The sequence below is a fragment of the Rutilus rutilus genome, assembly GCF_951802725.1.
Source record: "Rutilus rutilus genome assembly, chromosome: 8".
Classification (NCBI taxonomy): domain Eukaryota; kingdom Metazoa; phylum Chordata; class Actinopteri; order Cypriniformes; family Leuciscidae; genus Rutilus; species Rutilus rutilus.
The window spans coordinates 36,108,477-36,126,346 of NC_140222.1; the positions used below are offsets into that span (position 1 = coordinate 36,108,477).

The 17,870-nt window shown below is 39.9% G+C and overlaps 1 protein-coding gene across 1 annotated transcript in view; it reads left to right on the plus strand.

Moving 5' to 3' along the window:
• Positions 1–244: 244 nt before the first annotated feature.
• The window catches only part of LOC311295349 (protein NLRC3-like), a 32,305-nt gene continuing 14,679 nt past the window's right edge, over positions 245–17,870 (plus strand). The window contains exons 1-3 of the mRNA XM_084416680.1: positions 245–320; positions 9,616–9,786; positions 10,923–12,788. Coding sequence (XP_084272806.1) covers positions 9,632–9,786; positions 10,923–12,788 — 2,021 coding nt within the window. The 5' untranslated portion in view covers positions 245–320; positions 9,616–9,631. The remainder of the gene's footprint in view (positions 321–9,615; positions 9,787–10,922; positions 12,789–17,870) is intronic.

Genomic DNA, 17,870 nt, shown 5'->3' on the forward strand with positions numbered 1-17,870 from the left:
GGTTAAAGTTCATAGTGAGTGGCGTTAATGCGCAACTGGTGCGAACCGCCAAAAAAGGGAAGAAAGCAGAGGATGAGAGAGAAGGAGAACTGCTTATCGTAAGAGAGAGTTCCGTGGGTCTTGGGAGTTTAAGCCTATAATAGCATATATAACGGCTGAATAAGTGTGTTATACTTAAATGTTAGGCCTAGGTGTAGGCTAATAAGTGTTGTGAAGACTGGTTCATTTTCTGTCCTTTCATCGTGGAGAGAAGCGCGCCGTCCTCTGCCGACTGTCGAGGAGACTACATGAGGAAATCTGCCTGAAAAACAGGCGTTCAGGTGATCTGTTGATTTATTTTGGCTCATTAGAGTGAAGAGGCCAGATACGCTGTTGTAAAGGCCCCAACGCTAGCCTGGGTTGTGTATGATTGACTGGTGTGTGTGTGTTGGTTGGCTCACGCTTGTATATTGACTGTTATTCTAATCTTTTACTTTCTACTTTATGTGACGTTTTGGTGTTTTATACTGTTTTTTGGCGTTGTTGAAACAACATTTTTTTGCAAAATTTTGCTGAGACTATTTTGCTGAACACTATTTTAAAAGGTATTTAAAAAAAAGTAGGCTAATATACACCACAGTCAATTTGATATTTCATTCCAGTCTTTATTGATACCTACTCATTTGTTTTATATTTTTTTTCTCCTTTTTGTTTAATAAATCTTATTGTTAACTTCTTTAAACTTACCTTTTGTGTTGATTGAGGTTTTTCTCTATTGGGTTTATTTCCATTCTGTATAAGACTATTACTATAGGAGTATAAATGTATTTAATATGGATTACAGTAGTCAACTAGGGAAATAGGAGGGACATTAATATAAAGACACAAACTTCCTAGTTAAACATTAAAGCACACTAGTGTAGCTTCTGGACAAGTCAAACACACATTTATTCATTAAATTTAATGAATAATCCAGCAAACCCCCTTGCCCAACAAACTGTGTGTTCATTCCCCTTCACTTTCCATTTTAGCCATGATTGTTTGTGTGTATCTGTTTGTTTAGATTAGTTATGTGTTCGTAATTTAGTCAAAACTTCGGTGCACATTCTAGTGAGTCTGATTCTGGTCCCTCCTTGTAAATCAACGTCCCTTTAAAGGGTAACTAAACCCTAAAACAACTTTTTTTAGTTAATGATCTGTAAGACTGGGGCTTTATTAGTGCTGTTCATTGATTCGAGTAGCCTACATTTTTTGCCATTTGGGTATAAAGTGTTTTAATCCTACAATATATGGCGTAAAAACGTCTGAGTGCTGCCCTCTTCAGGTTGAGCGGTGGCTACTGCAGCTGAATTTTCCTATTGGAAGTTGTGGTGCCCTGTGACGTAAGAGGGCACCAGCTCACCGCGCCCTTGGCACGAGCTCACCACGCCCTTGGCAGCCCCTGGTATAAAAACATCTTGTTCCATCAAAACCTCTGTAGCTTGATCCAGTATAAAAGGGCCCAAGCAATAGTAAGGAGGACAATAAGAATACAAAAACGAACTTTTTGGAGGCAGTATTGTAGCACTATTGGAAGGGAAGTACAGCTGTCAGATGTGTGGGGCATGATTAGAAGAATGGGGGGGATTAGAAGAAATTATGAAATACCAGTGTTGAGCACTGGGAACAAATTGGCTGTCAATAATTTAGAAAAGGCGGAACTTCTTTCACAAACATTTAAAAGGGTTCATAGTTCATGTAATCTCACAGATGAGGCTAGGCAGTGTAGAGGTAGAATCTTAATGGAGAATCCCAATATAACAGAAAAAGGGAGATGTCAGGAGATCCGTTAGATATACCGTTTAATATGTTTGAGCTAAGAAGAGCAATTACGAGTGCTCGTCAGACCACTCCAGGGAAAGATGGTGTATGTTATGGAATGTTGGCACACATGACTGGACATGGTGTTGGGATTGTTTAATAAAGTTTGGGATATTGGCCAACTTCCTTTAGCTTGGAAACAAGCAATAATAGTGCCCATTCCAAAACCTGGAAAATATCAATCAGACCCTTCTAGTTACAGACCTATTGCGTTAACTTCTCATTTATGCAAAATTATGGAACGAATGGTCACAGAGCGTTTAACATATTTTCTAGAGAGCAAAGCTCTTATGTACCCATACCAAAGTGGGTTCCGTAGGGGTCGGAATACAATGGACTCAATATTGTGCTTAGAATCAGAAATCAGGAAAGCACAGACCAACAAAGAAATATTGGTTGCTGTATTTTTTTATGTAGAAAAAGCATATGATATGCTCTGGAAAGAAGGGTTACTTATTAAGTTGAAGTCATTGGGTATTGGTGGTAGAACATATAATTGGGTTATGAACTTTTTATTTGACAGGGAAATACAAGTAAGAGTAGGCGCAGAATACTCCAGTGTATATAAGGTGGAGAATGGGACTCTGCAAGGTAGTGTGTGTAGCCCGCTGTTATTCAACATAATGATAAATGACATCTTCTCTCAGGTTAAACAAAGCGTAGGGAAATCTTTGTACGCAGATGATGGGGCTCTGTGGGTATTGGGTAAGAGGCCGAAATGTTTTGTATGTCAATAAGAAAATGCAAGCTGCAATAGTTGCTGTGGAAAAATGGGGATTCAAATTATCTGTAGCAAAAACACAGGTGATTTGTTTTTCAAGGAGGCATAAAATCACGCCTATTTTCTTGAAGTTATATGAACAACCACTTGAGCAAGTTAAAACAGTTAGATTTCTTGGGATTTGGTTTGATGAGAAGCTCACATGAAATACTCATTTAGACAAAGTTAAGAACAAATGTAAAAAGGTCATCAATAGTGGGGAGCAAGCAGAGCAGCTCTACAAAATATATACTGGGCACTCATGAGATCCGTCTTTGACTATGGATGTGTAGCGTACATGTCAGCAGCAGAATCAAATCTTAAGAAGTTGGATGTATTACAAGCTCAGGCCTTGAGAATTTGTAGTGGATCTTTCAGAACATCTCCGGTATCAGCAAAGCAGGTGGAAATGGGAGAAATGCCATTAGGGATCAGGCGAATAAAGTTAATGCTGGCATATTGGGTTAATCTCCAGGGGCAATGTGAGTCCCATCCTGCCAAGAGTATTTTGACAGATTTCTGGGAACACAATGAGACAAATTGGTGATGCAAAGGCAGAAGTCATAGGATTAAGACAATTAGATTACAGCTCTAGAGTGTCACAGTCTTCCATACCTCCCTGGTTATTCCCAACACCAAGTGTAGAACTAAACATACAGCAGGAATTGAAGGATATGTCAAAGAAACTTCCAGAATGTAACATAATACAGAATTATTTTGATGTGCATTTTTCAGACTCCGTGTTTATATTCACAGATGGCTCCAAAGACCCTGATACAGGGCATGCAGGTGCAGCAGTTTATATCCCAGCAAGTGAATCATATATTAAGAAAAGAATATCAGATCATGTGTCAGTATATACCACAGAATTGACTGCAATATTATTGGCCCTGCAGTGGATAGAAGAGAGGGAAACAAATAATACTGTTATTGCATCTGATAGTTTGTCTGCACTTATGAGTATTAAATCTGGCAAATCATTATTTAGATCCAATATCATCAATTCAAAATCAACATATTCCTTATAGGATGGAGCTAAAGGGTTTATCCACATGCTTCCTTTGGGTTCTTGCTCATGTTGGTGTGGAGGGAAATGAGCAGGTGGATATTCTGGCCAAAGCAACACTCAAAATCAAACATGCTGACCTAAAAACTCCCATTAACTAAAGATGAAGCTTAGACATTTATCAGGACGTATACAAAGTCAGTTTAGCAGGAGCATTGGGACAATAGTGAAACTGGAAGGCATCTATATAGTGTACAGAGACAGGTTGGTGCTGGGAGAATGGTGGGCTGGAAATGTAGGGAAGAAAATTTAATCACTCGTCTGAGAATAGGACATACAGGTCTCAACCTTTCGTTATATAAAATAGGCAAGCACCCAACTGGGAAATGTATATATTGTAATCAACCAGAAAGGGTTGAACATGTTCTCCTTCAGTGTAGGAGAAAACTATCGAGAGGGAACGCCTTTTTCAGTCATTACTGAAGGCAAAACATCATGATGTCTCACTGTTAGGTCTCTTGGGGAAAACAGCAGGCCAGATATATTGTCATATAATTAAGTTTCTTAACAAAACTGATTTAGATAAAATAATTTAATTATTCTTTTTTTTTTCTTTTTTTTCTTTCTTTTTTATTCTCCTGCTTAATCTCTCATTCCACACTCCAGTCCAGTTGGTGGCGGTAATGCACTGTTAAACTGGTTTTCCAACCGCCATTAAACCCTAAAGAAGAAGAAGAAGAAGAAGAAGACGACCTCTGTAGCGAGTCAGTAGATGGTATTGCGAGTATTGAAAACGATCAGAATAGCGTATATTAGCATCTAGTTAGCATAGCATTTATAAAGTTATTTAGATTATTTCGTGTAGCCTAGGTAAAATGGGCTTCTCCAAACAACTCGCGCCGAAAAGCGACGCAGTGCCAAACGCTGCTCCTCCTGCATGTACTCCACCACCGCAGCGGCGTCTTGATGTGAGTGGGCATATATTTTTAGTCACAATTTATGTTCCTTCCTATTAGGCTAAAGTTAATCCTCTGGGGGGTCGACAAATGCACCGGCGCGTTTTGCTGGATTTTGTCAGTGTCACATTAGACTTAAAATACTCCGTCATTTATGGTCATACAGACTTAAATGTCTATTTTTTTATGCTTCCACTTACAGTCGAAAAAAAACATTGTGCTTTTGTAAAATAAAAATAATAAACTTTCTTGCTCTCCGTCTCCTTGAACTTTTTTTCTGGAGCACGTCTCACAACTTAAACAAAACTCAGCGAATACTTGTCACACAGGCATAAGCAATATATTTTTTATAAACATTTAAGTCTCTGCTATTAAATTATCTAATTCAAAACGAAAACAAATATTCTCTGTTTATGTAATCTGTATGAAAAGCTAGAGATGTCAGTCATTCTCATGGGCGCTATTGAAACGCGGGTCTCAGGTGCATGCCCTCCAGCTCAGCAACCGAGGGTTCGTCCCCTAGCTCTGACCAGGGGTTTAGTTACCCTTTGGGGTTGAGTTACCCTTTAAAGGGTAACTAAACCCCTGGTCAGAGCCTGACTCCACCCACTGGCAACATTTGAAAAATGCTGGAAAAGTGGGCAGACCCCAGCGGAGATAGAGTGGACGAACCGAGGGCGGGGCTGAGCAGAGGGGGTGTGCACCTGAGACCCGCAGTGACGGATTAATTGACAGCTGCTGTCAGACTCTAAAATGGACAGTGACTCACAGGGTCGCAAGACGACGTAAAGTACATGCATCTGATGAGTTTTATCGAGTTGATGTCAATAGCGCGCGCTCTCTGTAGGCATATTCATATTTTGCCTTTATGTGAAAAAATCCAGCAAAATGCGCCGGCGCGTTTGTCAACCCCAGAGGATACTTTAGCCTAACCATAAATTGTGATTAAAATATATATGATCACTCACATCAAGACGCCGCTGCGGTGGTGGAGTCCATGCAGGGGGAGCAGCGTTTGGCACTGCTTCGCTTTTCAGCGCGAGCTGTGTGAAGAAGCCCATTTCCACCTCTATTGCGTTGGAGAAGCAATCCCGCGTAAAATGCAGGTTGCACACTTGAGCTTTAGGCGGGAACTCACGGTCTTCCAGGCCAAGTGCATGCAACCACTGGCGCCTAATTTCCAAGTCTGCTGGAAATGCTATGCAGTCCAGCAGTGCTGTTGCAACCAGCAACACTACACCTACGTACCCTCCTGACCACTGTACTAAATACAGATAAATCTACTCTAACTTGAAGCTATCCTAACTGATGCAATACTATGCGTGGTAGCTCGTACCAAGGGCGTGGTGAGCTGGAACCTGCTTACGTCATGCAGTACCACAAACATCCAGTAGGAAAATTCAACTGCGGTAGCCACCGTTCAACCTGAAGAGGGCAGCACTCAGATGTTTTTACACCATATATTGTAGAAATAAAACACTTTATACCCAAATGTCAAAAAAGTTGCTCGAATCAATGAACAGCACTAATAAAGCCCCATTCTTACAGATCATTAACTAAAAAAAGTTGGTTTAGGGTTTAGTTACCCTTTAACAATGTGATCACAGCTATATGCTAAGAAAGTTTTTTTTTTTTTTTTTTTTTTTTGGCCATGAAAAATATCCTTTCTGAGAGTTGAAAGACGATCAATACTAAGTGTTCGATGGACGAACAGATTAATTGATTGTAATATTAATTCAGCTACATCAAGTTAATTCTTTTAAAGGATTCGTTCACTCCAGAATTAAAATTTCCTCGATAATTTACTCATCCCCGTGTCATCGAAGATGTTCATGTCTTTCTTTCTTCAGTCGAAAATAAATTAAGGTTTTTGAGTTTGAGGTTTTTCAGTGCAGCTTCAAAGGCTCTACACACGATCCCAGCCGAGGAATAAGGGTCTTATCTAGCGAAATGATTGGTCCTTTTCTAAAAGATTTTTTTTATTTATATACCTTTTGACCACAAATGCTCGTCTTGCACTAGCTCTACGATGCGCGTCCACGACTTCACGCATAACGGAGGAAAGATCACGCGTGACGTCGGCGGAAGTACCGACCCAGTGTTTACAAAGCAAATGTGTAAAGACGAATGCTGTATCTCAATTCGCCTACTTACACCCTAACAGTATGTACTCTTTTTGTGAAGAAAAAGTACACATTTCTGAGTGTGTAGCAGAAGAGTACACAAGCTTTGGGACATACTCATCATCATGGCTTGGCTTCGTGAACGAAGATTTGGGAAGGAAATCCAAGTTTTCTACAGGCACGCTGGTGGCTGACGAGGCCTATGCGGGACAGGCAGGTCCTGCCACAACTGCTGCAGGTAAAGGTCTGGTCCAGGATGGGTGCTGAGGGGACACGTTTTTTTCTTCTTCTCCTTTTGTCCTCCATACTGGCCCTGCGAGCATCTTCAAAGAGGGAGGTGGCCTGATGGACTGTGCGCCGCCAGGAGTCGCGATCAGCTGCTTGTGTTGCCCACTGACGGTGATCGATGCAGCAAGCAGTGAGGGACTTCTTCAGCAAGTCTTTGTACCGCTTTCGTGGTGCCCCGATGTTACGGTAGCCAGAGGACAATTCCCCATACAGCACGATCTTAGGTAAGCGATGGTTCTCCATCCTGGAGACATGCCCTGCCCAGCGAAGTTGTACCTTGAGTACCATAGCCTCAATGCTAGTGACCTCCGCTGACTCGAGGACTTCAGTGTTGGCAACAAAGTCATTCCAACAAATGTTGAGGATAGTGCGGAGGCAGCGCTGATGAAAGCGCTCGAGGAGTCTCAGGTGATGGCGGTACGTGACCCATGACTCAGCGCCATACAGGAGAGTGGTCAGCACGACAGCTTTGTATACACTGACCTTCGTGTCTTTTTTGAGGTTGTTGTTGTTCCAGACGCGTCCGTATAATCTGCTGAATGCTCTATTTGCCTTGGCCAGCCTGTTGTCGATTTCTTTGTCGATCTTGGCGTCAGACGAGATCACGCACCCCAAGTAGCTAAAATGGTGGACAGCCTTCAGTTCTGTTTGTTCGATCGAGATACTTGGTGGATGGTACTCTTTTTGTGGTGCGGGCTGATGCAGAACTTCCGTCTTCTTCAAGCTGACTTCAAGGCCGAAGATCTGAGCAGTTTTTGCGAAACAGGACGTGATTCGCTGCATAGCTGTCTCTGTGTGAGCAAGGAGGGCGGCATCATCAGCAAACAGCAGCTCCCGGATCAGTAGCTCCATGGTCTTTGTGCGGGCCTGCAGACGCCTCAGGTTGAACACGCTCCCATCGAGACGAAAACGGATGTATACGCCATCAACGTCGTCAAGGTCCTCTGTGGTCCTCTAAGGTCCATACTATCACATCATAAAATAGCGTCTTTAACGGTTGCTCTCTGTCGCATCCTGTCACAGTAAACTGGCCTGTCATCTTATCACAGTTAAGATCCTCCACATTTAATTTAATTTCCTACTGTATCAGAGACAAATGCAGAAGCATGTTGATCTGCAGTCACGGGTCTTTCATGCTGAGACTATCCTCATATTAATGCATAATGATGCATTTAAAAGTTAATGGCCAAATGGATCTTTAGAAAAGTCCACATTGTTATTGCAGATGAACTATAACACGGATAACATTAAATAAATATATTTTTTATCAGGTTAAACTGTGATTAGTCACTCAAGCCTTTATCTAAATCTCTTTTTTTTTGTAGTTTTTTAACACTTTTTACTCGTGTTTGTAGTTCCTCCTCCAAAGCGCAGTGGGTTGTGGGTAATATTAGCTGTTATAGTGAGCACGGATCCACACTTCGAAAATCCACAGGAAATAGTTGACCATCCGGAGACTTCTGGCATACTCTTTTCAACAAACTATGCTTTGGGACACACACACATTTATTTTAATCTCACATTCTGTTTAGGATGGATAGTATGGACATTGAGACGCAGGGATAATCAAACCCTTTACAAAAGCCATTTACAAAAAAAAGGTAAAACAGCAATGTCGGACGATTTTGAAGTTGGAGGAGAAAATGAGATGGGGTGCTTCTCAATATCCCTCATCGTTTCCTCGCCCCTTCGTCCTCCATCCTATGACCCGGAAACCGATTGAGCTCAGCCATCTTGAAGGACATCTCAATTCTCTAATTGCACCACGAGGAGGCGAGGATCGAGGAGTGAGGAGCTTCCTAAGGAGTCATGAGCGAGAATGCACAGGTGTTTCCTATGCTGAAGTCTTTCTTGTCGAGAAACCTGATGCACGTATAAATTCTCCTCCCCCTTCACATCTGTCACAATATTTTTAATTTATGCTTTACCTTTGTCGTTTAAATAAATCATATATCACACATTTATCAACAGGGCATCTTGCTTTATCTTTATTATTTATTAATTTCTTAAATAAACAAACTTTAAAAACATAAAGGCAGATCCTTTGAGCGCTGCTGATGACGCTCTATGACGCTCCGTCCTCATTTTTGTTACTTGCAGCCTTCACTCACATCCTAGAGGGGGAAGACCCTTATTCCTCGGCTGGGATTGTTTAGAGCCTTTGAAGCTGCATTGAAACTGCAATTTGGACCTTCAACCCATTGCATCCCATTGAAGTTCACTATATGGAGAAAAATCCTGGAATGCTTTCCTCAAAAACCTTAATTTCTTTTCAACTGAAGAAAGAAAGACATGAATATCTTGGATGACGTGAGGGTGAGTAAATAATCAGGAAATTTTAATTCTGGAGCGAACGAATCCTTTAACTGATCCAAATATTTATAATTAATGGGGAATCACAAATTATCCCCCAAAAATTTGGGAGAGTATTTATAGCCTGGGTGTGTTAAGTCCAAGCGTTTTCAGGAAAAAGAAAATCCTCTCTGGGTCAAAATGACTCGAACACAACATGAGGGTTAAACATGCAGATGGTGTCATTAAAACTATGCTTTTGCATCTGCCTCAGTAAAAGTGACTTAATTAACACAGTGTTTATGCATAACCTAATAAAAAATGTCCTTGTACTGTGTTTAATGTTTTCAGAAAAGCATCTGTAATAATGGATACAGAGGAGAACTCTCCTGCTAAAGAGCGTCGCTGTGAGAGGAGAGAAGAGGATGATGCACCATGTCCCAGCAGCGTGTCTATGAAGTCTACAAATTCAATGGATCCACCCATACATTTCAGAAGTGGAGCTGTGACCTCTGAACACATGTGAGATTATTTGTCCAGTATTTGAGAGACAAACCTGAAACAAAACGATTGCTTTGTCTTCTCTCTGTATCTCTAGGAGAAAGAGAGGAGGCCCAATTTTATGTTTTTATTACAAATATTACTCCTGGTAGCTTATTTAAACACACACACACACACACACACACACACACACACACGCATCAATTCTGGTTAAACCTTAGCTGTCTAACTCATCATTTTACAGTCATATTTGGGTTTTAGGCGATGTATTGTGTTGGCAACGAAGTTGTAAAATTTTACAGTATATAACATTACAGAGAAAAGTTTAGTAAGCAAAATTTTTGTTTAAATGGCTTTTGTAAAGAAAATGAGGGACCAGTTGAAATTTATTTTTGAGGTTATCAGCATTATGCCACTAGTACTGTTGTTTGAGCTTAACTGATTGAGCTGAACCCTAATGACAATTTGGGTATTATACATTCAATTGAGTAGATGTGTGTTGTCTTTTTATATAAGATTTTAAATACAATTATTAAATCACTGCTTTGGCTAATGATAGGCACATGCACAGATAGACCTCAATTGGTGCTCAAGCATCTGCTCTTTAGGCCTTTTTCAAAATGTGTCCTCCTGAGGGCGCAGCCAACACCGTTAACACACGCAAGTCGAGCAGCATCCATGTGTTCTTGACCTGCCTTCAGTGACAGCCAGGTAACAATCATGTTTGCCATTAAGTTTCAACATTGTTTGCCACTGCTGTGAAATTATTATCACTATTAAAACATCTCAATAGAGCCAACCTAGTTTAGGATAAATACTTCGATTAAGCTTAACAAGTAAACTAGTCTGATGTGTAAAATGGCATCATGCAAGGTCGGAAATGCCAACAAAATGAATAAAAATGCCCCCAAAAATGAAGATGTGAAATGCCCCTGTATGAGTTCTTGTTATATTCATAATAGAGCAGTGACCCCTGGAGCCAAGTGAGATTTTTGCCTATACAAAGGATACAAGTATAGATGTAGATACATTTACAATATATTTCCGTGTGCAATGTCAGCATGGCATATACCTGAGAAAGCTACTTCTGTGTAACACTTGTGCAGAGAAGTGTAGACTAAATGCTGTAATTTCTTTCCTTTTTGATGTTTTTGCAGTGAGGAAAATAATGTTACTGGAGAACTGCAGGATTCTTACCAAGCAGTGAGTGATGCCATGAAGACAGCCAAAACCACTCACAAAACCAGAATGAAGAACAAGTATGAGCGCTTATTTGAGGGAATCAATCTACAAGAGAATCCAACCCTCCTGAACAGGATCTACACAGAGCTCTACATTATAGAGGGATATGCTAAAGGGGTGAATGAAGAACATGAGATTTTAAAGATGGAGAAAACACCCAGAACACAACTTTCACAAGATACTCCAATATACTGCAATGACATCTTTAAAGCCTTACCTAAACCAGGATGTGAGGAGAAAGACCACATCAAGACTGTTCTTACTAAAGGCAATGCTGGAATTGGAAAAACCGTCTCAGTGCAGAAGTTAATTCTGGACTGGGCCGAGGGAGAAGCCAATCAGGATGTAGATTTCATGTTTGTGCTTCCATTTCGAGAGCTGAACTTGATTAAAGATCATCAGTGCAGTCTTCACAGCCTTCTGCTGGACTTTCATCCTGAACTTAAAGAACTGGACTCAAAGATTTATGATAATTGTAAAATTGTGTTCATCTTTGATGGTCTGGATGAAAGCAGAATTACACTGATGTTTTCTGATGATGAGAAAGTTTCTGATGTCGATGAGACTTCATCAGTGGGTGTGTTGATTTCAAACCTCATAAAAGGAGATCTGCTTCCCTCTGCTCACATCTGGATCACCTCCAGACCAGCAGCAGCCAATCAGATCCCCTCCAAATACATCAGCCGTGTGACAGAAATTCAGGGATTCAATGACCCTCAGAAGGAGGAATATTTCAGGAAGAGAATCATTGACGAGCATCAAGCCAGCATTATCATCTCACACATTAAAAAATCAAGAAGCCTTCACATCATGTGTCACATACCCGTCTTCTGCTGGATCACATCCACTGTGCTTCAAAACATCCTGAAACAAGATGTCAGTGCAGAAATCCCTCAAACTCTGACTGAAATGTACATCCACTTCCTGCTGATTCAGATCAACACGAGGAACCAGAAGTATGAAGAGAGAGATCCAGAGAAACTCCTGCAGTTCAACAGAGACATGATTTTGAAACTCGCTGAACTGGCTCACAAACAGCTGATGAAGGGCAATGTGATGTTCTATGAGGAGGACCTGATTGAGAGCGGCATAGACGTCACTGATGCCTCAGTGTATTCTGGGATTTGCACTGAAATCTTTAAGGAGGAATCTGTGATTCATCAGAAGAAAGTCTACTGCTTCATACATCTGAGCTTTCAGGAGTTTCTGGCAGCTTTCTATGAGTTTCTCTCCCAGCAAAAGTCTTTGGACATGCGGCTCAAAGAAGTAATTGATGAATCATTGCAGGATGGACGCTTGGATCTTTTCCTGCGATTCTTGCTGGGCATCTCACTGGAGTCCAATCAGAGACTCTTACAGGATCTACTGATGCACACAGAAAATAACTCAGATACCATCAAGAGTGTCCGTGATTCTTTCAGGGCTCTCTCTCTCTCTCGATTCTTGCAGCGCTCCCAAGAGAAGTGCAGTGCCATCAAAAGAGCCGCGATGTATATTAAAGATAAAATTAAAGGTGATGAACAACTCCCAGCTGATAAATCCATCAATCTGTTCCTCTGTCTGCTGGAAGTGAATGATCAGACTTTCTACAGAGAGATTCAGGAGTTTGTGAAATCAGACATGGTCTCAGAGAAACTCTCTCCTGCTCGCTGCTCAGCAATAGCCTACATCATTCAAATGTCAGATGAGCCGCTGGATGAACTGGACTCCAAGAAATTAAACGCATCAGAAGAAGGCAAAAGAAGACTGATACCAGCTGTGAGGAACTGCAGAAAAGCCCTGTAAGCATTTTGTCATAAAGTGGCATATTTTTTAAATATTTTGTAATCACTGTGCCATAGCAGTTTAGCAAGATTGAAAGAGAAGTCTAAACATGGAATGAGTTGTAATCTCATTATAATAACAGTTTATCTTCTAGTGATCATTATTTTTAATGGCTGATTATGATTTTTTTTTTTTTTTTTACTAGAAAAATTAGCAGATTTCGCTACTGGTTGCTGATTTTTTTTCTTTGTTCAAGCAAATGTATTAGTTGTTTATTTGCTCTATAACAGGCCAAACTGGCCTTAAACAAAAAATATCCATAGCCATTTGAAATTAGAGGCAACCACTGCATTTTAATCACGATCCAAACAAAGATGCTACACACATGCAGTATGAGCAGTTGTTTTGATTTAAAGGGCTCATATGATTATTTTTCTTGTTTTCCTTTTTCTTTAGTGTGTTATGTAGGTGTTTGGGCATGTATAAGATCTGCAAAGTTACAAAGTCTCCCACAAAAAGATTTATTCTATCTAGAAGAGAAGGCAGATCCAGACCTAGCTAAAACGCCTCGATCGAATTCTCCCTCACATACCCACGTCAGTAGGTGGAAATATTTGCATAATGCCGCCCAATGCATACACAAAGAAAGAAGGCGTAGCTTCAGTTATTGTAGTAGTGTTGTGGCCGGCATGTTGTGAGACGGTGTGTTTTTATGTGAAAGCAAAAGCAGCACTTTATTTGGCCTTCAGAAAGTGGATGCAATAAGAATCAGTGGTTAAGATTTATTTACAACACCAGAATAAACGTGTGTGTGTGTGTGTGTGTGTGTAAAGAAATACATTTGTGAAGTTGAACAGCCTCGGACATGGATCTACACAAAATAATAGCTTTTTACTTTTATCTGGGCTTTACTTTTACTTTCAACAAAAGGAAATTCTACAGGTGCCAATCTACCAACATAGCATTAGGCTATCCATTATAGAATATACTGCGCCGGAATAGACTTTAGCCTCAAAATGAAAATTTTCTGATAATATACTCACCCCAATGCCATCCAAGATGTTCATGTCTTTCTTTTTTCAGTGGAAAAGTAATTAAGTTTTTAGAGGAAATCATTTCAGGATTTTTCTCCACACAATTGGCTTCAACGGAAACCAGAATGTTGAAGTTCAAATCAATGCCATTTCAAAGGGCTCTGCACGATCCCAGCTGAGGAATGGGGTCAATATACAATTGTGTGGAGAAAAATCCTGAAATGTTTTAAAAACATTAAAAACATGTGTTCATTAGAGATTGTATATCAAGAGCAGGGACATGTTTGCGTGCATTTTATGATTTCACTGGAACGAATATAAAGTCTCCACGACGGGACTGAACCGCGGGTCTGTGCACGAGCTGCCGTCACTGACAACAACTCAGAACTCAGGACTAACAAACGAGCATTCAGGATGATTTCAAAAGCAACACTTTTCAGCGCCAGATCGGCTTTTATTTAAAACAAACAAACGAAATTAATACTCTGCTAGTCAACTAGAGATGTTTAATTTTTTATTGATATATCTGTAATGCGAAATGTTTCAAAAAGTCACTTTTTTAGTACGACTCGCATTGACGGGAATATCCGATCTTTCCTCTTACATGGCAGGCGCAAATGCACATATCCGATTCATATTCGATTTATATCCGCATATGAATGAGGGCTGAAACTGATCTGAGAACATTGGAATCCATGCTCTTTTTTTCCTGCTTACACGTTCATGGGTCAAATCCAGAATTCTGGGATCCAGAAGGTCAGTCAAGTTGGTGAAGGTATGACATCACTTTGTGGGCCAAAATCATAGACTGTAAAAAGAAATATGGATGTAGTGTCCGTGACTTTACCGTCATAAACAAAAATGGGCAAAAAGGTGGGATTAGCAGATGTGAACTGACGCTAACAGACAGCAGACAAACGGCTCATAGTTGACAGCAGCAGCAATCCACCTGTCACTCAAGTGGCCACACCCTTAATTATGCAGAACTTTAAGGCTTAATATAATTTAAACGGGTGAATTATAAAAAATTCAGTCCCCTCACATTTGGCATGAAGGGCAAAATTAGCTATATTGACCAAAACCACTTTTTGCACCAGGCTGTAAACATTTTTTTCTGCTGTAAAGTTGGCCATTTTAACATGGGATTGACTCTCTTTCGCAGCCTGTCTCTAGCGACCAGTCGCTGAATTGCAGTTTAAGTCACTTCCGTGTTGGTTTCAAGAGAGAGAAAGGAAGGTTGCCGCTTGGCCAAAAGGCAGAAATGAAATGAGTTAGCATTTTAGCACTTCCGGTTCGATCATCCCGAAGTCAATGGGTTTTTTGGTTAAAGGCACACTATGCAGTTTCCGTTTTTGTCAAACAGCGACCCCTAGAGTCGCTGTGGAGTACTTGTATTCAATGTTACTGTCGTAAATACCACTCACGCAGAGCAGTCTCTGCACTCACAACCTGATCCCTTCCCCCATGTATACCAGTACCTGTTCAGTAGGATGGAAGCGTAGGACATCGAACAGGCACAGATAGCCTCCGAAGATGTCTACTCACGATTTCATACAAATAGGCCAGCTAAAGTTTGCATAAGCTGAAACCTGAACCAGACAAAGGACTACGTGACAAATACACATCACAACCTGAATTCAGCTGGTAAACTTGCTGGTGAGGCAAGCTGGGCAATAAAACATAACGCAAAAACAAGAGAAACAAGTGTTTGTTATCAAGTCTTCTAATAGCTCTGCTAATCGACAGCTAGCTAGACTTGGAAATTAGTGGACTGGTCTTATTATCAACAATGGAAGAATGAACAACTTAGTAAAAAATGACATGCAAGCAAGCGCAACAACATACAACATAGAACGCAAGCAAGTTTACAAATAAGAGATTTACTTACTAGTCCAACAACAAGGACGCCAGGTCAGCATCGCTGTTGCTGATGATTCACCCTACTACGAGTTCGTTCACCATCGAAACGATTTCGAAGCTGTTATATTACAGTTTTTTACAATTGCTATGACAGATTTTTCAATACTTTTAACAATTTTCCAAAACTCTTAACACAGTTAGCACTACATCCATCTGTGTAAGCTATACTATTAACACATTTCTTGTTGCTTTAACACAAAATGCATACAATTAACACAAATTTAAAATGCTTGAACTTCTTTTACACACAAGCTCAAACAAGACCAAAACAATGGATTTTTACTGCCAAATTTACCAATGCTTTAACACTGTATGTCAGAACAGATAACACCATGTTCTAAACCTAACCTTACAGGCTAAAGTCAAGATAAACAGCTGCTTATATTGTGAATTGAAACACAAATATATCCCCTGTATTTTATTCCATTGCTACTGAGAAACAGCTGATTGAAGTTATGCAAATATGGGACAATGTGGCATTCCACCATTCCGTCTAGTCACAGCCTGGTTTGACGCCCATCAGAGGATGATGTCCATTTTCCTTGCCCCTTACTTCCCTTTCCTCAACCCCATTGAGGAGTTTTCTCAGCCTGGAGATGAAAGGTTTTTGACCATAGTCCACAGGACCAAATGTCCCTCCTGGATGCAAAAGATGCTGCATACCAAGACATCACAGCTGAACACTGCCAGGGGTGGATAAGGCATGCCAAAAGATTCTTCCCAAGATGCCTTGCCAGGGAAGATATCAGGTGTGATGTGGATGAGAACATATGGCCTAATGCAGATTAGAAGATGGCTTTTTCTGTTTGTATATTTTGTATTTTCACATACAGTAATACTGTAAATGGCAGCTATATTGCATATTTTTGTTATCTTGCAGAAATGTCCTGTTGCAAATAAAGCCGTTACTGCAGCAATTCTGTCTCTGTCTTCTTTTTTTCATAAACCATACATTCTATAAAGCTACTCTAAGAAGGGTCATTTATTTTGTTGTATTGAATTTCTGCTGCAAAAAAAACTACAACAAAATGCATGCATTTACATTACAAACAAAACAAAAATGTAGAGCAACTTCAAAAAACTGCAGTGCAAAACACAATCTATGATCAATACAATACTGTCTGTTGTATAAGGGCAGAATTGACACATAAAATAATGCAGTTTCTGTAATTTCAGCTGATGATAGTGTTTTTTTTGTCATTGTGTTATGATTGACTAAATGTTCCTGTTGGAAGAGAACATGTGTTAATGTTTTGAATAATTATTTGATTTTGAAACATGTTTGCAGTGTTTTGTTAGACATAGTGTATTGTGTTAGTGTATTATTGTATTTTGAAAATTAGTTTTGGAGTTTAGTTTACAATGTGTGATTTTGAGCATGAAATTAACCGTTTTGCCAATTGTGTGTTTTAGGTGTGTTGATGCGTTAAGAGTTTAGGAAACTTGTTAAATGTATTGAAAAAACTGTCATAGCAATTGTAAAAAACTGTAAGGTACAAATCTTGCATAGTGTGCCTTTAAATGGCTGAAATAAGGTCTGTGTTGAATTCAAGCTCAAGACACTTTTAAGTTTTATTCTACGACATAAAATACATCAGTATTTCCCCACTCGTGATTTTTTTTAAAGATGTTACGTGTCTTGAAAAATGTGATTGCTAACAAGTGGCTAAACCAACAGAGGCCCATTTTTCTCCTATAAACTAGTCTAACTAAAACGTTCTGGGAAAATGTTTTTAGATAAAAACTAAGAGTTGTTGTAGGCTTAGTGATGGTGATGTTGAAGTCGTGGGACCGTGCTGTAGTTAGTTTATAGCCTGCCTTTAGCTTTTTACTTCTGGTGACTGCATTTCATTTCAAATTCATAAATTTTTTTTATCTGTGAAAATTATCTTGATGAACAAAACGTGTAAGTATCATAAACTTCTGTTGAACCCACAGAGAGGGTTTTTGTTGAGGGAACCAGTGTGATGCGAACTGCCAGTTGGCCTACAAAGTGACGTCATTCCTGCACCACTATATTACCATAGATATTAGAATAATTGGGAAATTTAGATTTTTGACCACCTTTTATGTCATGCAAAATGCATTAATAAAGAGTAAGTGTGCCACTAAAATGTGTAATTTTTCAAGTTTCTATTGAATGTG